Source organism: Lissotriton helveticus, chromosome 8, assembly GCF_964261635.1.
Source record: "Lissotriton helveticus chromosome 8, aLisHel1.1, whole genome shotgun sequence".
NCBI lineage: Eukaryota > Metazoa > Chordata > Amphibia > Caudata > Salamandridae > Lissotriton > Lissotriton helveticus.
Window position 1 is genome coordinate 1,217,034,894 of NC_136069.1, and position 21,110 is coordinate 1,217,056,003.

Below are 21,110 nucleotides of genomic sequence, written 5' to 3' on the forward strand. Positions count from 1 at the left end.
ACAATTAATCTTGTTTAACATATTTTAAACAAGTATTTTTCAATAAATGAATCTAATAATGCTTTATAATGTAATATTAAATATATGCAATTAAATATATTTTTTTGATGTCAATTTAATTTTAATTTACAACTTTCTAAATCCCAAAACCTCCATAATACACCTAAACACAGCCCTTCCCGGGACCTAGAAACCCATTACTACAGCTACACAAAACCCAATCCTGAACCCTAAAAACCTCTAAATAGCCAATGACTACACATGTCCTAAAGATCCTTTGTATATCAGATTACCCAGTGCTGAATCCTAAAAACTACTTACTACCTTTATGCACTACCCATTCCTTTGCCCTAAAAGCTCATTAGTACCCCTCTACATTACTCACCCCTGAACCACCCCTGTGCCCTAAAAACCCTTACTTCCTTTGACTGAATCCTAAAAACCACGTACTACTCCTATACTACTCACACTATCGCTAAACCCTAAAACACCTTACTAACCTAAACTAATTTATTTCCCCAAAGTAATTTATATTAATTATACTATTTACTACAAGGCTGTGTCTTTCAGAAACGAAATTGGACACTTTCATTTATATATATATATTATAGATATACAATGTAGAGGCTGATTGACTAAAGAGCCGCAATCAGGGCAGAACCAGTCTTGGGTTGCTTGTGTTCTGGTTCAGAGAGATCTGGCTGCAACCTGAACAAAAATGTTGTGGCTGTCGTTTGAAGACTTGGTTCCTGTGTGTCAAAAATACATTAAAAAATAAAATGAGAGAGCATGAAAAAATAATAGTTTGGGGTGCCACAATCCAGCAGAATCAGCAAAACAATAAAAAAAAAGAGGTCTTGGGGGGAGGAGCTACGTCAGCAAACGAGATGGTCGCATAGGCTCCCAGCTCCGCCGACCTCCGTATCCCGCCGCAATATCCTGTACATTCTCCTGATTTTTCGCCTAGCCTCTGTGTACATGAACTGTCCCACATTCCGATGGTGAAATCCGGGAACCTTTATCGGCTGGTTTGACGAAGTTACATCGAGTTGAAGATTGTGGCCTAATCCAGCGGTGAAGCCGGGGCCTCGAGTACTTTTACAGCCGGGCTGCAGTGCAACAACATCGGCCGGGAGACCCAGGCTGGGTCCGGTCAATCGGAGTGGAGGCTTCGTTTAAGCCCGAATTCGGCGGCGATCGCTTCTATTGCTCAGCATCGATGGAGGAGTGACACTGCTCGCTGTTGGCTGCGGGTGGGGGTCCCCGTCCCGCGGACCCGGTATTGGGCCCGCCGGGGTTCGGTGGGTCGGAGGTCTCTGGCCTGCGGCCTTAACCGGGTTGACCGTGGCTGCGAATAAAGATTGGTCACCCTCCGCATCTGCACGTTCGTGACTCTGTTTGTCCCCCCTGAGGATGCCAGATTCACCCGGGGAGGTGATTGTGATTGGTGTCGGGTGTGAGATTATGGATCGAACGGTGCTTGAGCCATCGCTGATGTCAATATTGGCAGAAATTAGGGCGTTTCATTCACATGTGGATGTCTTACTATGCAAATTGGACACGCGCCTATCTGAGATGCTCCTGGCAGAACCGGACCCAGCCTTACTGTTGGAACAGCAATCTGCAGCCATTCAAACCGCGGCCATTTTGCCTCTGTGCGAGAACCCCGTGAGGAAGCAAGTATTGCAACCATCGGATGGTGCCCTGGAGGAAGGTGTCCCCGAGGTCGTCAGTGTATTGCCGAACCTTCCACCACTATCGACTTTGGAGGTATCGAAAGGTGTTCCCCTCCCGGAGACTTTTGTTCTTGACTTTCCATTCATTTTGTGGTCGTCTTCTCCTTTTTTGGTGACTTTACGACTCCTGGGCAAGATACATTGGGACTGTCCATCTAAGAGGGAGAGCTCTTCTGCGTCTGAAGTTCTTGTGGACTCACTGCATACGAGTTGCCATAGCTTGATTCTAGATGACTCCCTTCTCCTCTATTACTCCTTCGTGTGCCTTTGGGTCTCGCTGGGGGGGTTCGTGTGCTGATTCGGAAGGGCCAAGGTTAAGATCAACTAGGTCGGTACGGGTTAGAGTGGCTTTTACGGGTGTTCGACCTGCAACTGATTGATCTAAACGGCTGGGCGGTGTATTACGGTGCCCCCTAATTTCTTCAATAAGTGTTGTCATACGTTGGTCTTTTAGTGATAGGGGGTGTCTGTTTCCGGCGGGGGGACTAAAGGGGCTGGGAGCCCAAATGTATAGCCCTCCTCCATTCTTTTTCCTACTTTTAGGGTTTTTAGTTATTAGGGGCGACAGGCACGCTGCTAGTGGGGTTAGGCTGTAGCCATTTGCAGGGGTGCAGGGTGGGGGGTTGGAACGTTTTTTTTTATTTTGCCTTTTTTTATTTCTATGGCCTTTTTCTTTCCTCCCTTTTTCTTCCTTAAAGGATCAGTATAGCTTGTGAATCATTCGGATTCTTATCGTGTACTTGTATTTAGTGCTTATGCTTTTATGATATCCTGATACCCGGGTGGGCAGGCCCTGAGAACTGGCGCACAACATCGAGTGTATATTGTATTGTCGTTCGCATCGATCCAAATGCTTTGGCGCCAATGTTCCATTATAGCGGCTCTTACGTGCATATCCTGTCTCTTGCCCTGTCCCCCGTACTCTTCTGTTTGATTGTATGGCACCTGATCCTTTCTTAAATAATATAAAATGGAACCTCTGTCTCATCCTGGGACTCAGTTGTGCATTCTAATGCAAGTTCTATCCTGAATCGCTGCCGGACCTCAGGGCTGTCGGCTGATGGGCTGTGTCATACTGTGATATAGGGGGTCTTAAATTTTGTTTAGCGGCCGGCCCCTGCGGTTGTAGGCCCATGCTTGTATTTTTATTGAATGCTACAATAAAGGTTTTAAAAAAAAAAAAAAAAAAAGAGGTCTTGGTGTTAATTGGAGTTGGGAGATAGCCACCCAGGAAAGGAGGGGTTGGCTGCAGGGTTTGTGCGGTACGGGTTTGGCCAGGTGCTCTGGGGTTGATACACCACTCATCCACCTCGGCTCCTAACTGAAATGTTTCTGGGGGATTTCTCAAGGGTGGGAGAGAAAAAGAAGGGGGTCTCAAAATGTTTTTTCCCATGTAATTTCCCTTAGTTACTCTTGACAATGACAGGAGATTGGCAGAAAGCAAGACCTTTACCCTAGAATGCATGCTTTTTATGATTTGGTATAAATCTGTTCAGTAGTTTTAAAGAGATTAAGGTTTAAAATGTATAAATATCTAGTGGTGTGGGACTGCCACAGAAGCAACAGATGAAAAGATAAGATATGATTTATATATGAAAAGAGCAGCAGTATGAAATGATGTGGAGTAGCTGCTCATTTCAAATTCACTGCACCCCAACAACCCGGAAGCGCTCCATAAGAATTTGCGGGGGCTTTTTATATGTACTGGATGCCCTAAGAAGGGGCAGGGGCAGCACCAACCATTTATTTAAATGGTGTGGGTGGGCCGCAGAGAGCTCAGCAGCCCCGCTAGGAACATTTAAAGAGACTCGCAATAAGAGACCAATTACCACTAAGGCTGTCAATAAGACTGCTGTAGGACTGCCGCACTGGCAGTCCACCCCCAGATTACAGGAGGGTAAAAACTACTATTCCAACTCCAGAGAGTGCAACAGTAGGGAAAGCGTTGGATAGAGTAGGGGTAAAAATTACTATTCCCAATCCAGAGAGTGCAACAGTAGGGAAAGCGTTGGATAGCGTAGGCATAACATTTACTATTCCCACTCCAGTGAGTGCAATAGTAGGGAAAGCATTGGATACCGGGAAGGTAAAAATTACTATTCCCACTCCAGAGAGTGCAACAGTCGGGAAAGCGTTGGATAGCGTAGAGGTAAAAATTACTATTCCAACTCGAGAGAGTGCAACAGTAGGGAAAGTGTTGGGTAGCGTAGGGGTAAAAATTACTATTCCCACTCCAGTGAGTGCAACAGTAGGAAAAGCGTTGGATAGCGTAGGGGTAAAAATTACTATTCCCACTCCAAAGAGTGCAACAGTATGGAAAGTGTTGGATAGCGTAGGGGTAAAAATTACTATTCCCACTCCAGTGAGTGCAACAGTAGGGAAAGCTTTTGATAGCAGGAGGGTAAAAATTACTATTCCCACTCCAGTTTTTACCCCTACGCTATCCAACGCTTTCCCTACTGTCGCACTTTCTGGAGTGGGAATAGTAATTTTTACCCTCCCGCTATCCAACGGTTTCCCTACTGTTGCACTCACTGGAGTGGGAATAGTAAATGTTACCCCTATGCTATCCAACGCTTTCCCTACTGTTGCACTCTCTGGAGTGAGAATAGTAATTTTTACCCCTACGCTATCCAACGCTTTGCCTACTGTCGCACTTTCTGGAGTGGGAATAGTAATTTTTACCCTCCCGCTATCCAACGGTTTCCCTACTGTTGCATTCACTGGAGTGGGAATAGTAAATTTTACCCCTACGCTATCCAACGCTTTCCCTACTGTTGCACTCTCTGGAGTGGGAATAGTAATTTTTACCTCTACGCTACCCAACGCTTTCCCTACTGTTGCACTCTTTGGAGTGGGAATAGTAATTTTTACCTTCCCGGTATCCAATGCTTTCCCTACTGTTGCACTCACTGGAGTGGGAATAGTAAATGTTATGCCTACGTATCCAACGTTTTCCCTACTGTTGCACTCACTGGAGTTGGAATAGTAATTTTTACCCCTACGCTATCCAACGCTTTCCCTACTGTTGCACTTTCTGGAGTGGGAATAGTAATTTTTACCCTCCCGCAATCCAACGCTTTCCCTACTGTTGCACTCACTGGAGTGGGAATAGTAATTTGTACCCCTACGCTATCCAACGCTTTCCTTACTGTTGCACTCACTGGAGTGGGAATAGTAATTTTTACCCCTACGCTATCCAACACTTTCCCTACTGTTGCACTCTCTGGAGTGGGAATAGTAATTTTTACCCCTACGCTATCCAACACTTTCCCTACTGTTGTACTCTCTGGCGTGGGAATAGTAATTTTTACACCTACGCTATCCAGCGCTTTCCCTACTGTTGCACTCTCTGAAGTGGGAATAGTAATTTTTACCTTCCTGGTATCCAATGCTTTCCCTACTGTTGCACTCACTGGAGTGGGAATAGTAAATGTTATGCCTACGCTATACAACGCTTTCCTTACTGTTGCACTCTCTGGATTGGGAATAGTAATGTTTACCCCTACGCTATCCAACGCTTTCCCTACTGTTGCACTCTCTGGAGTTGGAATAGTAGTTTCTACCCTCCCGCTATCCAACGCTTTCCCTACTGTTGCACTCATTGGAGTGGGAATAGTAATTTTTACCCCTACGCTATCCAACGCTTTCCCTACTGTTGCACTCACTGTTGTGTGTATAGTAATTGTTACCCCTACGCTATCCAACGCTTTCCCTACTGTCGCACTTTCTGGAGTGGGAATAGTAATTTTTACCCTCCTGCTATCCAACGGTTTCCCTACTGTTGCACTCACTGGAGTGGGAATAGTAAATTTTACCCCTAGGCTATCCAACGCTTTCCCTACTGTTGCACTCACTGGATTGGGAATAGTAATTTTTACCCCTATGCTATCCAACGCTTTCCTTACTGTTGCACTCTCTGGAGTGGGAATAGTTATTTTTACCCCTACGCTAGCCAACGCTTTCCCTACTGTTGCACTCTCTGGAGTGGGAATAGTAATTTTTACCTCTACGCTACCCAATGCTTTCCCTACTGTTGCACTCACTGGAGTGGGAATAGTAAATGTTATGCCTACGCTATCCAACGTTTTCCCTACTGTTGCACTCACTGGAATTGGAATAGTAATTTTTACCCCTACGCTATCCAACGCTTTCCCTACTGTTGCACTTTCTGGAGTGGGAATAGTAATTTTTACCCTCCCGCTATCCAACGCTTTCCCTACTGTTGCACTCACTGGAGTGGGAATAGTAATTTTTACCCCTACGCTATCCAATGCTTTCCCTACTGTTGCACTCTCTGGAGTGGGAATAGTAATTTTTACCCCTACGCTATCCAACGCTTTCCTTACTGTTGCACTCACTGGAGTGGGAATAGTAATTTTCACCCCTACGCTATCCAACGCTTTTTCTACTGTTGCACTCTCTGGAGTGGGAATACTAATTTTTACCCTCCCGCTATCCAACGCTTTCCCTACTGTTGCACTCACTGGAGTGGGAATAGTAATTTTTACAGCTACGCTATCCAATGTTTTTTCTACTGTTGCACTCACTGGAGTGGTAATAGTAAATGTAACCCTCTCGCTATCCTATGGTAAATATATTGTATATTTTTTATTAATACAATGTTTATATATATATATATATTACGCTCAGAATTTCCTCTCAAATCCTCAGGAAAAAGTCGCAGCACTCAGGAGGGTAAGGGTAACCACATTTTATTTCGTATGCGGGAGCTACACAGACGCGTTTTGGCGTGCTGCCTTCGTCAGTGTGTAAAGCACTCAGTGTCAGGCATGTTAATAAAGCATTTTCGTTACATCTCAACATAATATGGACATAAACATAGGACATTGACCCCTCATAGACACTGTGGGCGCCATCTTGTAACAGTGTTGAATCCACAATTTATGTCAGTGCAGAAACTGCAAAAAGCTTGTTTAACCTACGGATAGGTGACTGCCCTGCGTCAGAGGGTATAAGTTATCATAATGTGATACATTAACACTGATATCAAGCCGTTGATCGGCCTAGGTCCTATGTTAAATTGAGGCCCATATTTGTATTCTTCTATCGATTTGCACTGAGACAAAGACGTTGAGACAAGGAAATCAAAAAACTAATAAATCTGTAGCAGTTCAATTCAGTACGATTAATGGCTAAAATAGAATAGGCCATTCATTACTCATTCTAAGTTTACAAGAAAACTTGAAAAACTCCAAAAACTCAATTTAACTTCCAAAAGCGGATCAGCTAAAAGCATATGGCAGGGTTGCAGTAACTTTCTCTTGATCAAATCAGTTCGTATAACATCAAGTAATTCATCTCCTGAGTTCTTAAAAATACAAGTGTATATATCTTTATCTTCATATATGTTCTTTCTTATGTATATTCAGGAATATATGTGTCTCTTGTTAAACAAAATACACCATCATGATTGAACATGTTCAGCACTTACAGTATATCACAGTTCCACAATATTTGCCCAAGTGGAAAGCCATTTCCTCCCCGCTGTTCAGGCCCCTAGGATGTTTTGTAGACAAATCTATGATATACCTGGACTCTAGTCTACGGAGCCGTCTCAGTCGATCTCCGCCCCTCACACTAGATTGAATAGTATCTAGGCCAAAGTACTGTAGCTTGCTCCGGTCTCTGTTGTGCACCTCTGCGAAATGTCGGGCCACCGGATATGATGGATCTGCCTTGTCGATGGCCCTCAGATGTTCTAAAATTCGCAGTTTCAACTGGTTGATGGTGCTGCCGATGTAGCGAAAGCCACATGGGCACAACAGACAATATACCGCAAAAGGAGTGCTACAGGTGATGAACTTTTTTATATGCGTCATCTTGCCTGTGTCCGGTACCTCATACGACAAAACCCCCTTGCTACCTGAGCAGGCCTTGCAGTGTCCACAAGGATAAAAGCCTTTCATTTCTTTTAGTGTGTTGTTCTTGGGTGTAGGTTTTTCGAGATGACTAGTAACTAGCAGGTCCCCCAGTGATCTGGCTTTACTAAATGTCACCAGTGGATGTGCAGGCAAATCCTTACAGAGCACACTGTCCGTTTGGAGAATGTGCCAGTTTTTTTGTAACATGGCTCTCAAGTCATTCGCTCCAGAGGAAAAGGGGGTTATCATTCTAAACTTCCCCTCACCTGTAGCTCTTTTTCTTCCTCGTTGCCCCTTAGAAGACTTTGATGTTAATAATGTACTTCTAGGGATCAGTCTCACCCTCCTTAATGTGTCCCGTAGCAACACTTCACCATATCCTCTCGCTGCAAACCTAGCCAGGCATTCTACAGCTGCCAATTCGAAGTCTTGATCTCTCGAACTATTTCTACGCAGCCTTAACAGCTCTCCATAAGGAATGCTCCTAACTAGCTGAGGTGGGTGACTGCTGCTGGCAAAGAGTGTTGAATTGCCAGCAGTCTCTTTCCTGTACAGAGCAGTGTGTAGCTGGCCCCCTTCAACGAACACCCTCAGGTCCAAGTATTCCGCTGTCACCGGACTAATTGTCCCTGAGAAGTGTAAGTTGTACTAATTGTCATTGAGTATCTTGATGTAGCCTTCTGCTGTGTCTTTGGTGCCTCGCCATATGATGAAGAGGTCATCAATATAACGGTGCCAACACACTTTTTCACCTTTGTCCTGTCCTACCAAGCAACTGTTGCACTCACTGGAGTGAGAATAGTAATTTTTACAGCTACGCTATCCAATGTTTTTTCTACTGTTGCACTCACTGGAGTGGTAATAGTAAATGTAACCCTCTCGCTATCCTATGGTAAATATATTGTATATTTTTTATTAATACAATGTATATATATATATATATATATATATATATATATATATATATATATATATATATATATATATATATATATATATATGTATTCAAAAATGTTTTTATTATTTTATTTATATTAATTATTTATAAATTTTAGTGTTATTTAAGTATTTTAAGTATGTTTAAGTTAGTTATATTTATTCTTTCATTAATTTTAAATTACTTTTAGCTATTTAAATAATTCGATATTTTGACTATCTATATTTTTTACAACGATATTCTTGATTCGATATTTTTGTACTTACCTGTTTGGAGATAGGAAGTCGATATTTTGGCATTCTATATTTTTACTTGATATTTTTGTAGTTCTATGTTTTTGCCATCAATATTGTTTCAGTGATCCCAGCTGGACCAACTGTCTAGATAGATCTAACTTTTTCAGATGGTAATTCCTTCATGCCCAATTAAATGCTAACTTCTCAAAAACTGCTGAACAGATTTACACCAAACTATATAATGCACGCAATTTTAGGATTAACAAGGAAAACCAGTTTGGCGATCTTCCATTTTTTTGGGCTCACGTTTTTTTAAATCAGCACCAACATTTCCATGAAGGAGCCAAGGCAGACAAACTTTTCTATTGGAAAGTTTTATACAGATTCATCAAATGGCACTAAAGTTACTAAAGAAAAAAGAAATTCTCTTACTGTGGAAATTCTGACAGCCTCTGTGTAATTTGTGTGCATATAACAATTAAGTTAAAACAGTAAAAATTAACTTACTTGTGAAGTAAAGAAGCACACCCCTTAGACTATCATGTTTTACGTTGCTGGTATTTACATCAGAAGTTACTTCTTCACGATCATTACATTAGAAATATTGTTTTATATGATGACACTTTAGATTGGGAGTACTTTATTTGGCATGTCATTTGTAAGTATAGTTTAAAAACTCTCTAAGTGATGACTGTGATATAATTACTCGCTATGTAACTCCTGCACCATCACTTCGAAGAATTATTTTGATGATTGATGATTGTGTTCATAATTTTATATCATAGTGCCAGCTTGGAGCCACGTGTAAAGCATTTAATGAATGTAATCTGATGAAAATATCTCAATGTATTCTGTGACCTGAGCATGTCTATTATCTGTAGTTTGGGGATTTTGTAAAAACAATGCGAATTAATCCAACAAAAGCAAACTTATTCAGAAGTTCATAATTTACAACAGCTTACTTCCGTCATGTCTCCTTGAGGTAGGCAGGAAATATCAGGATACAAACAGCATGCTTCCAGTGATGCATTATACCTATAAGAAAGCAAACGATGAGACTTAATACATATACATTTCATCTAATCTTAAAATAGAAAGTATAGCAGTGTTCATGTTTCGGGGAATAAATCCTGTAACTTTAAACAACCAGGTTGATTCCAGGACACCTAAAACGATTTTGTCATTTCATCACCTCCATAACTTAGCTCTTTTTTTATGACAGGGTTGATAGCGCACCTGGCAAACAGACCTTTTGTTTATAAAATACTCAGAGTGGACTTTGGGTCCGCATATTCAACAAATGGCTTTTTTGGACCAACCTTTTACAGCCACTTGCCTGAGAGTTGTTAATCATGTCATGGTTCAGTCCATAGAAGTACTTCGCTTTCACCTGATGCTAGTGGTTGATAGGGTGTATCTTTTCTCCCCAATTCAGTGCTTACATTGAACTGCAACGATGGACTACTTTACAGCTATACACCTCTCTGCGTGCTCCTGCTGTCTCCCTGCTGTCTCTCCTCTTTCCTGTGTGTCAAGGAGCCCACCACCCCTTGTGCTCCTTGCTTCTGCTCCCCCTACCTTTGATGAGCTTGTTCACCCCTTCTCTCGTTCCCCCCGGCTCACCCTTCCCTGCTCTCTGTTTCTTCTCAGTGCCTAGTTTAAATGATGGGTAGGCGGATGGCAACTAAGCCTTCATTATAGGTGTTACTCTCTTTCTATGTTATAGAAACAAAAGTAGGTTTAAAATGAAGGCTGCTTTGCTTTCCGAACTTTAGTTGACATAGCAAAAACAAGCATTGGTAATGCATCGGTTTCGCCTATGTAGTAAATAAAGAGCTGTTTTCATCAATGATCGTGCGGGAGTAGGAAAGAGCTCCCTGAATGATAACACGGGAGTGGAAAGGATGTGGTACAGCATCCAGAGCTGCTGACTCGAGAGCTGAGGATACCCATTTGAGTATCGGTGGTGCCGGGCAACATCCTGTGATTCTTTGAAAATCACTTAATCTCTCCGGGTGATAAATTGTTCAATAAATATACTGCAAGAGTAAAAGGAAAAACGCTATGAAAATATAGTTCCACTAAAGCAGATGTTAACAGTACTTTGGTGGCGGGAAACTGAAAGGGGAAGCAGATGAGGAACAAGCATGAGTAAAAGCAGGAAAATATGCTACAGCCAACAAAAATGGAGGAAAGGTAAGTGGCATGCACATGAACCAATGAGAAGCCAGGAAAGAGAGGAGGTGGAATGTAAGTCCTTTTTAAGTTTATATTAAAAACCATGGATTTCTCAAGCACAGCGCAAGCGCTGTGCAGGCAAAACCTAAAACGGGTGCCTTCAATCACCACAACCTTTTGTTTCTTACATTTGCAGGCTATAATGCACTTATGCTGAATATGTTAGCACATTAAACCCAGACTCACTTGCTTTGCCAATACTGGTTATCTATACAACTGGAAGAGCCAGTGCGTTTGAATGTGTGGAGACCTGCTCTATCTAGCGGAGTTCTACCATTACAGGCCTGGATTTCTCAGCTTGGTGTAAATGTAGGAAGTTGGGCTGCCCTTACTGACCACTTAATAAAAGGGAGGTCCAGGGATGGTATGCCCCATTTGATGTCAATGTCACCTTTTAAGTAGTTGGGGACACAAGCCAACAGTTCAAATGTGGAACTGAAATCACCTCTTATCAATAGGAGACCTTTCACAGAACTTTCTGCAAAAAAAACTTGCAAGCAGTGGGAATGTGGCTGTTTCTCAATTACGGTCAAAGGCTCTATTGCAGACATTAAGAACCCTAAACCTACGACCATGGGATAATTGTACGCTAATACCCATGATGTCATTAGGATCAATTTTCACTTCTTTGATGTTACAAAACTGGGATGTCTTTATCCAAAACGCTAAGCCCCCAGACGTTCTCCTCTTTCCTGGATGTACAGTTGCTTTAGAGTATGAGGAGCATCCTGACCAAAAAACGGGGCCCAGTTGCCAGTTCTTTTAAAAGAGGCAAATGTCGAGAGTATGTCAATAAAAGTGCCACGGTTAGGATCTTCCACTTTGGAGCCCAATCCAGCCACATTCCAAGAGATGATCTTCAGGAGGAGAAGGGCTATGACTTCCTCAGTATTCTGCAACCTGACCCTATCACTAGGATCCCACAAAAGATCTCTAGAAAAACAAAAAACCATAGAATGCTTTGGGCACCAAGGGATAGCATTTTCAACTACTAGTTAAGAGTGATTAACACAGTCCTCTAAGTACACCTTGGCTTGCACATACAAGCAAATCCCTACCAGACAGCAAGAGCAGAGCCTTCTGTTGATGCAAGGTGGGAGAGCTTGTCACTAGATCACTTCAGTGCTGGTTATAAACTAGGATGTTGGTCGCCCCCTCTTTTGAAAAGTACCCCTGAAGAGTTCAAGAGGGATAGGAATGTAAAGTTGGCAGTGCGGTGGTAAATGTAAGCGTTGCAAGGGCAATGGAGACTGACAAGAGAGAAGGAAGCAAGTAACAATACCTCTCTTGAAAAATTGACACGGGTGGCCCGGCCTACTCCACGCTATGATGGGCTAAAACTGGCCCAGTCTTCGCCAGGGTGCATGCCCCAGAAAGTCCCATGCTGTGGGATTCTGACTCCAGTTTAGCTATTTCTAGGCAGCAAGGCTGTCTGGGGGACATGGTCTGGGCTTCATGCAGGCAACGACATACATCAGCGAGCACAAATAAGAGGTAGTCTACTAGAAGCCACATCTTCAGCCCTGCCTGGCTTAATTCACATCGGAACTTAAAACCGTTAGCTTGGCCCATGTCTTTACGACAAACATTTTCTGTTAATATTTGTGACCTGGTGGTTTTCTGCCAAGTGAATGCATCCTTCCTTGTGACCGAAGGCATATATTTGACCATTACTGTTTGAAGCACTGAAGGCAGAGCAGCGAATAAACCCTTAGCTTCTATTTTTGATCTTTTTCAAAAGCTAGCAATGGTTAAATTAACTAAGTCTAATTGTATGCGTGTTTCATGTACTCTTGCCCACAGATCTGGATCAACATCCACATTTACACCTTCTGCCTGTTTTATTGTCTGTTTTCCCATAACTTTCACTTTAGAGAGTCCAGATGCCAGTGAGCCAGCCTTGGCGGGGTTGATCCAACCTTGGGCTGCTTCACTGGGACTTCTGTTTTGGATTGATTCTGCTGAGATGGAATTACTTCTGACCTCCACCGTGCCAGCTTGGGTTCCCTCTGCGGTCCTGTTGCTGTTCCAGGTCTAGCTGCAGTCACAGTTCTATGCTCCCTATCTGCTTCGACCATGTCAGGTGGACACACCCCATGAGGATAGTGCTGCTGCAGGCCCTGGTGTTGAAGCTGCACGCACACCCTTTTCTCTAGCCTGCCACCTGCTGTAGCATTGCGGTCCCCACATGCAGTCAGTACTCGAAGCCCATGGGTACCAGGCTGCTCCCTTCTCAGCTAGCTAGCTGCCTCTTTTTCCCTACGGCGGCCATTGGCTTTCAACACTGGTTTTGTAGCAGACCTCAAGGGGGCAGATAAGTACAATTTATAATTTGAATTCTGTATCAGAAAAAAAACTCTACAATTTGTAATGGTATTTATAAAACAAAAATGTTTATCCGGATTCTACTCCTGCTGTGCCTCCACTTCATGAGGTACAGATCCTTAATTGCTGTGGGTAGGTAATTTTGGGCACATTTTATAATTAATGTTGGGTGAGTGGGGGTATATACCACTGTATATCATGCTCGTTCTATCTTTGAGTTTTGCCCCTCACAAACACCCCTTAATTTCTAAAGAAATGTTCTAGCAGTACTCAGCAGTCACCTTCAAAGACCTCAGGAGGCTAAGTCAAGTCATTAAACTTTATTTGATTTCACAAGCAAATCATAAAAGCACACATGTCCAAATTCATACAGTGGGATAAAACAAGAGGTGAAGTGCATAATTTAATTAGAATATATAAATGTATTAAAATTTGGCTAAGTCAAATGGAAAAGACAAAAGGTGGAGGCAGGTTGGTTATAAACAAAAATAACGGCACACATTAAATCTGTTCCCACAGTCATTTCACATCAATACTGTCATGAGACCAGAAAATGTCATCCCAATCCTGCGGTTTAAACAAAGTGCATGTGCAAACTTTCAAGAAATCATCATTCTCACTACATACGCTACATTTTAATAGACTCATTTATCCATATCATCTATGTATTTTGAGCGCACCTTTCATAAAATTCAGAACAGCAACACAGATATCAGAAGAGTCAAGAGAATGTAAATAACAGAAACCTTCTCTATGAGAGAAAGGGTAACAAGGCCTCAGTATTGGAGGCATACATGTAGATCTCACATTTTTCTACAATGCACAAAACAGGACAAAGTGCAAATTGGACGGTTTTGCAGGACTGTCACAAGGACAGGGCGGAAGGTTATTATACCATCCGCCTTGGTTGGGGAAAGCTACAAGAAAGTGCACCTTGCACAAACAAAATCTCGCTAAGTAAAATCTATTTTGCGACTCCAGAGGAAAAGTTAGATAAAATTGCACCTGCTTTGCAAGGGGACTGGCATTGCCCATACTCAAGGAGCCTTGCTGGATCAATAGCTGTTAATGGCGTGCACAGAGAGACAGTCCATAATAATGGATCTTGAAAATTCTAACTCCGGCGTGTGCCCGATTTTCACCCATAATAGCAAGGGGGCAAGGTCGATGCGATCCTCTATGTACTCTAGACCCAGTTCTGTATCACAGAAGGAGGTAGATGCACTCTTGGGGACCATCAGGAGCTTTCTGATGCATTTATTCTCCACTAATTGGAGCTTGCCAGAACTCCTACCACCCCACACTCTAACCCGATAGGTAGCGATTGAGAGGCATTTAGCTTTATAGAGTGTGGTCATTTACTTGACAGGCTTCTGTCCCAGTTTTGCTGCAAAGCAAAACAGTACTGTTGTAAATAAAGTAGTACACTGTAGAGATTATGCAAGACTTCTTTATTGCTTGTCATCACCATCACGGGTTCCAGTCAGCTGAAGTCTGCCTTGGAATGTTAGAGCATTCCAGAGAGGGCAGTACCAAAGGAGGGCAGGCAGGAGGGGGGGCGGGAGATACCAAGAGATTACAACACATCTCCTTATGGAGGGAAGGAAAAGAAGGGGAAGGTGAAAAATGCAATACAGTCAAAAATAGTGAATAACAAAAGAAGATACAGGAAAACGCTTGCTGTTATAACAAATCATTTAACAATTGCTGACATGTGAGTACATCAAGTGATATAGTAATCCTTGCTCCACCGGGGTGCGACAGTGGGCCTGGACGCCCTCCTGAGGACCACCTGATTCATACTGTGTGACTGAGACTGCACCGGGGTAGCATCAATTTCTCTGTGTGGAACAATCCTATCCATACTCCAAGTTTGACCATTAGCTAACTGTACCACATTCCTACCTACTTTGGTTATCCGCAGTGGTGCAGAGAATCTGGAGGCACTCCTCCTTCTAGGCTTGGGAAGGTCTATACAGATCCAATCACCTTCCCTTACCCGACTAGTCCTCACATGTTTATCTGCATTGTATTTTACCTCATACTTATCTTGGTGATCCTTATGTCGCACCCCAATTTCTTCCCTGTTTACTTGACACCTGGTCTGTCTATTCATCGGTGGTGAAAGCCTTGGTTTGGGAATCCTCCCTTTCAATGAAGTAAACGGGGACACCCCCGTGACCAGGTTAGGGGTGGTACGGTAAGCCCAGAGAGTTTCTTGTAGAGCCTGTGCAGCTGGTGTGTTTAATGTTTCTGCACGCTGTAAACACTCTTTTATAAAGCGGTTCATCCGCTCCACCAACCCGTTGGCACGGGGGCAATATAATGCAGTTTTCTGGTGGATAATGCCCATGTCAGAAAGAAACGCCTTCATCTCTTCAGATGTAAACTGCACCCCATTATCTGTGATTAAAATGTCTGGGATGCCTTCCTCAAAGAAGGTGTCTCTGAGGAAGTTGACAAGTACCCTGGTATCAATTTTATGGACACATTTATAGATTACCCACTTAGAGTGGAAGTCCACCAAGACTAGCATAAATCTTTCTTTCAAGGTCTTCAAATTAAGAGGGCCAATTATGTCCAAGGCTAGTTTAGACCAAGGTATCTCTGGTATAGACACCGGGGATAAGGGTGGTTTCCTTGTCTGGTGAGTCTTATCAGCTTTGCTACACTCTAAGCAGTCCCTCACTGAGTGTTCTGCCATAGCATTCCTCCCTGGCCACCAGTAATCTAGCCTGATCTTACTCTTCGTTAGACTACGCCCCAAGTGTCCCACATGTGCCAAATCTACAATTTTCTGCCTGAGGGAACTCGGTGGAACAACCTTTTCTCCTCTGAAAACCATATCACCCTGAATGTTAAGTTCCAGCTTCACCTCCCAGAACCCACTCAAATCAGGTGCCATCTTACTTTTTTCACAAGGCCATCCATTGATTATATAGTTTTTAAGAGTTTGTAAGTTCCCATCTTGGTTCAAACCTTGTTCCCACTCCTCTTTGCTAAGACAAGTTAACTTCAACACACGTTCTTCGTCTCCTGCTGCTTCCTCGCTCCCACTAGTATCGTTAGGTGAGCGGGACAGGAAGTCTGCTACTACATTTTGTGAGCCTGGCATGTACTTCACCGTGAAGTTGTACCCTTCCAAACCTAAGATCCACCTTGAAATCCGTGGTGTAGTTTTCTCTGACCCTTTTGTAGTAAAGGCATACATGAGGGGTTTGTGGTCGGTTCGCACTGTGGAGGGTATGCCCCAGAGGAAGAAACGGAAGTGTTTGATGGCCCACGTGCAAGCTAACGCCTCTTTCTCCACCACAGAGTAGTTTAACTCCGCCCCTTTAAGGGCACGTGACGCAAATGCCACTACTTGTTCTTTGTTCTTATCCATTTGTGTGAGGCTAGACCCAACTCACTTGTTGCTTGCGTCAGTGTACAAAATAGTGGATTTAGTCGGATCAAATCTTCCCAAAGACGGGGCTGAGGCAATGCTATCCTTCACTGTGGAGAACGCCACTTGACAACTTTCATTCCATGTGAAAGGAGTTCTTGTCTTCATCAACATTCTTAGAGGTTCCACAATATTAGCATAGTTTTTCACAAATTTAGCGTAGTGCTCTGAAAGTCCTAAGAATGACTTTAATTCGTCTACACTAGTAGGTGGTTTAGTTCCTTGAATCGCTTCAAAAAGGTTTAACTTTGGTTTAATACCATCTTCTGAGATTGTGTGGCCCAGGTACTCCATCGACCCCACCCCTATGCGACACTTCTCTTTCTTGAGGGTCAACCCAGCTGCCTCTAATTTGGTCAATGCCCCCCTCAAAATGGAATTACGCTCTTCCACATCCTTCCCATAGATGAGGATGTCATCCTGAAAGCATAAGGTTTTGGGAAGACCCTCCAGCTCATGTTGCATGATCCTCTGGAAAGTAGCGGCTGCCGAAGCTAAGCCAAAAGGCATGCGGATGTACTGGAAGGCTCCGAATGGGGTAATGAACGAGGTAAAATGTCGTGATTCAGGGTGTAATTCTACCTGGTGGTATACGGAGGACAGGTCTAGCACACTGAAACAACTTGCTCCCTTGATCAAAGTGAGGACCTCGTGTATGCGTGGTAATGGATGCCTGTCCACCCATATGCTGTTGTTGAGGTCTCTAAGGTCCACACACAACCTAATGTCCTTGCCTGACGATTTCGTTGTCAAAACGATTGGGGCCAGCCATTGTGAACACTCTATGGGCTCAATGACCCCTTGAGCTAACAGTCTGTCTAATTCTGCTTGTAGGGGGGCCTGCATCAAATGAGGTATTGGCCTTACTTTATGAGCAACTGGCCTGGCTTTACTTTTCAGTTTTATGGAATGCTGGTAGTTCTTAAGTAAACCCAGCTCATCCGTAAACACTTTGGGGAAATCCTTACATACCTCCTCGCCACCTACTGACTGGTCTACCAGAAGTACTTGGTCAGGACTGTTGGGGTCTAACTTGATGCCTAATTCCCTTTGGTGCTTCCACCCCAAAAGATTGGAACCTTTTTGTGTGAGATACATTTTACCCACTGTGCATCTTCCCTTGAACCCAATTCTCATTGTTGTCATTCTCACCAAAGGTATGGGGTCACTATTATACCCCCCTGGGTGTACGTCTGCAGGTTGTATATTCTGTAGACCTGCGGGAAACATTTTAGAAAATGTTTCTGCTTCAACTAATGTGTAGGGTGAGCACGAGTCGGCGAAAACTGTAACTTCTTTCTGGTCTAAGGTGATAGTGCATGACGGATACCCCCCAGTCACATCTTCACCCTGCACTTTAAACACGAATTTAACTTCTTGAGTAGCCTCTTGTTCAATGGAATGGACTGATTTGGATTGGAAATCTCTGCAAAGTCTAGCTAAGTGTCCTCTTCTTCCACACTTGTGGCAAGTGACTGACCTTACTGGGCAACTTACGCTATTGGTCAGGTGATTGGGGCTCCCACACCTGAAACATTTAAGCTAGGTCACAGGGGGAATCATCCCTGGACTTTTGTTCTTAGCTTCTTTGCGGGGTTCTTGTTTGTTTATGACATTTACCTCTGAGTCCTTCTCCCCCTCACCCTTCATGGCTACCATGCAATCAGCAGTATGTTCAATTCCCACAGCAATGTCTATAGCTTGTTTTAGATCTGGGTTGGCTATCAGTAGCCTCTTTTGTATTTTGGTGTTGTTGGTACACCTAACCAGTTGATCTCTAATAAGAGAATCTTGCAGAGTCTCAAATTCACAAGTGTTCGCTAAACCTTTTAGTGCTGCAATATAAGTTTTTACCTTTTCACCTTTACCTTGCACTCTAGAGAAGAATATGTGTCTTTCCAAAACAACATTAATTGTCTTTCCAAAATGTTTTTCCAGTCTACTTACAGCTGCTAAATAAACATTTTCGTCATCATCGCTATCCTCCTCTGCCTCCGCAGATATATTGTCGTATGTTTTACGTCCTTCAATGCCTAAATTATGTAATAAGGTATGCAGCTTTCTTAAGGCAGAAAACTTCTCTCCCCCAATGGCTATCAAATAGGACTCTAGGAGACTAAACCACTGTTTCCACGGTAACTGTGGTTCACCCACCTCATTCAAAAATGGTGGCGGCTGCGACATATTAGCACTCGCCATACTGAAGGAACAAATGCACCCCTTACTAAAAAGGCTCTCTTCAACCTCTACCACAAATAGGTTAACCTTTAACTGGCAAAAGCCACCTTCCTAAAATGTAACCTTATAGTAATACTCAGAGTACAAAAGACACATAGCTACTATGTCTGTCCCATAGGGGAAAGCATGAAAACAAGGCGATTTGGTAACAGCAGGTGAATAAGTGTTCCTGATCCCCGAACAACTGTATAATACCTCTACTCAGCTGTGCCCATCAGCATAGGATAGACAGGCAACCTCCGCAATAGAACGAGAGAAAAATAACCAGCTGCGCCTGTCACCGAAGACTGCAGGCTAAGGACAGATCACTAGTTTGAGTGTGAGGTAACCGGCTGTGCCTGACAGCGAAGAACGCCGGCTGAAGGCAGATATGACCTTGAAGGGTTAATAAGCTGAGGGAAAGGTGCCGCGCCACTTCAGCGTAAAGTTGATCCAATAACAAAACTGTGTGACACCTCTACTCAGCTGTGCCCATCAGCGTTGAATCGACAGGCAGCCTCAGTTTAATACACGTAGTTCGAGGAAGAATTAACAAGCTGGGCCTGTCAGCGAAGAATGCAGGCTGAAGGCAAAACAGATCCAGAAGGGTGAATTAGGTGAAGGGGAGGCGCCGCGCCAATTCAAGAGGAGGCGCCGTGCCACTTTAGCGAGACGCCTACCGAGCTGACGCGCCTCCGTGAGGAAACTGCATGTGCAGGATCGGAAAGCCTCTCCACAACACCGCTGAGGCAAGTAATATGAAGCGCCTGAAGAACGTCCACAACCAGCCCACGTAGCTCCAACCACCGGTCAGAGAAAATCACGAGCCCGGCCTTAGTGAAACCGTTATTCCTCACTCGTTCTCCGATGCACACTTCTCCAACGGCCGCCCGTCTCGACCTTACTCCACACAGGGTAAGACTCGCCTCACATCCCGCAACCAGGATAGTTAATAAGGAGGAAATCTCATCACAGCGACATGCAAAGGGCCAGCTGCAGTTAATTAAACTGCGCTAAAACGACATTTCACCGCCATGTCGGAAGGCTCCCTCCCTTCTCAATTCCATCCACACCGGGCCACAGCTGGCAGGAGACTTCGAGGAAACTTGATGAGCTAGCTTCCCTCTCCTCACCTCTACACAAAGTTCCGGAAGCCACTGCAGGGTCGCGGGTCAGATCGAGTCCACTTCACACTCCTCTTCGAGAAAGCAACGCAGGCTGTAAACTGCAGGACATCTCACTTCCCTCCTTCTTGTTGATGTACAGGTACGATTCTTCTTAGAGTTTCTTGCTGTGCTTGAGTATCAATTGGGGTGATGGTGAACTGCCCCCACGCAGTTTCCGTCGCCAGTGTTGTAAATAAAGTAGTACACTGTAGAGATTATGCAAGAATTCTTTATTGCTTGTCATCACCATCACGGGTTCCAGTCAGCTGAAGTCTGCCTTGGAATGTTAGAGCATTCCAGAGAGGGCAGTACCAAAGGAGGGCAGGCAGGAGGGGGGGCGGGAGATACCAAAAGATTACAACAAGTACCTCCATGGCTTTAGTCATTTGCTGTTCCCTTAGGGTCAGTAGGGGGTTCCATGATAACTGGATATTAAATACAATGTCTCGATAAGAGAAATTTTGAACTTTCTCAATCTGATTACCCTGGACAGCAAAAGATTGCGACTTTGAGGACTTAGGGCCACACACCATAAAGTAAAACTTTTTATGGTTCACCTCTAAATCTAAAGACGACATAAAGTCTACACAGGCATCTATAGATCTCTGGAGACTCAGGGCTGTCCTTGCAATAACGACAGCGTAATATGCGTAGAGTAACGTTGTGACATTTTTGCCAATCTAAACTCTTTTGTAGTAGGTGGGCTTCTAGGCCATTTCTATAAATGAGAAATAAGAAGGGGCCGATATACAGCCCTCACGGACCCCCCCCCCCCGTCTAGACAATTGAGTGTGCTCTCTCACTGTCATTACCATAACGTATTTTGACTGCAGTGTTGAAATTAGGCCTACGCAACAAAATAACTAAGGTTCCTCCACCCCATATCTCCCATTATGCGCCACAATCTGTCACGATTGACGGTATC

The 21,110-nt window shown here is 43.7% G+C and overlaps 1 protein-coding gene across 3 annotated transcripts in view; it reads right to left on the reverse strand.

The window, feature by feature from the left end:
* The window catches only part of LOC144773252 (ATP-binding cassette sub-family C member 5-like), a 2,136,031-nt gene that overhangs the window by 1,002,672 nt on the left and 1,112,249 nt on the right, over window positions 1-21,110 (reverse strand). For all 3 annotated transcript variants that reach the window (XM_078658154.1, XM_078658153.1, XM_078658155.1), the window contains exon 13: window positions 9,757-9,829. In XM_078658154.1, coding sequence (XP_078514280.1) covers window positions 9,757-9,829 — 73 coding nt within the window. The remainder of the gene's footprint in view (window positions 1-9,756; window positions 9,830-21,110) is intronic.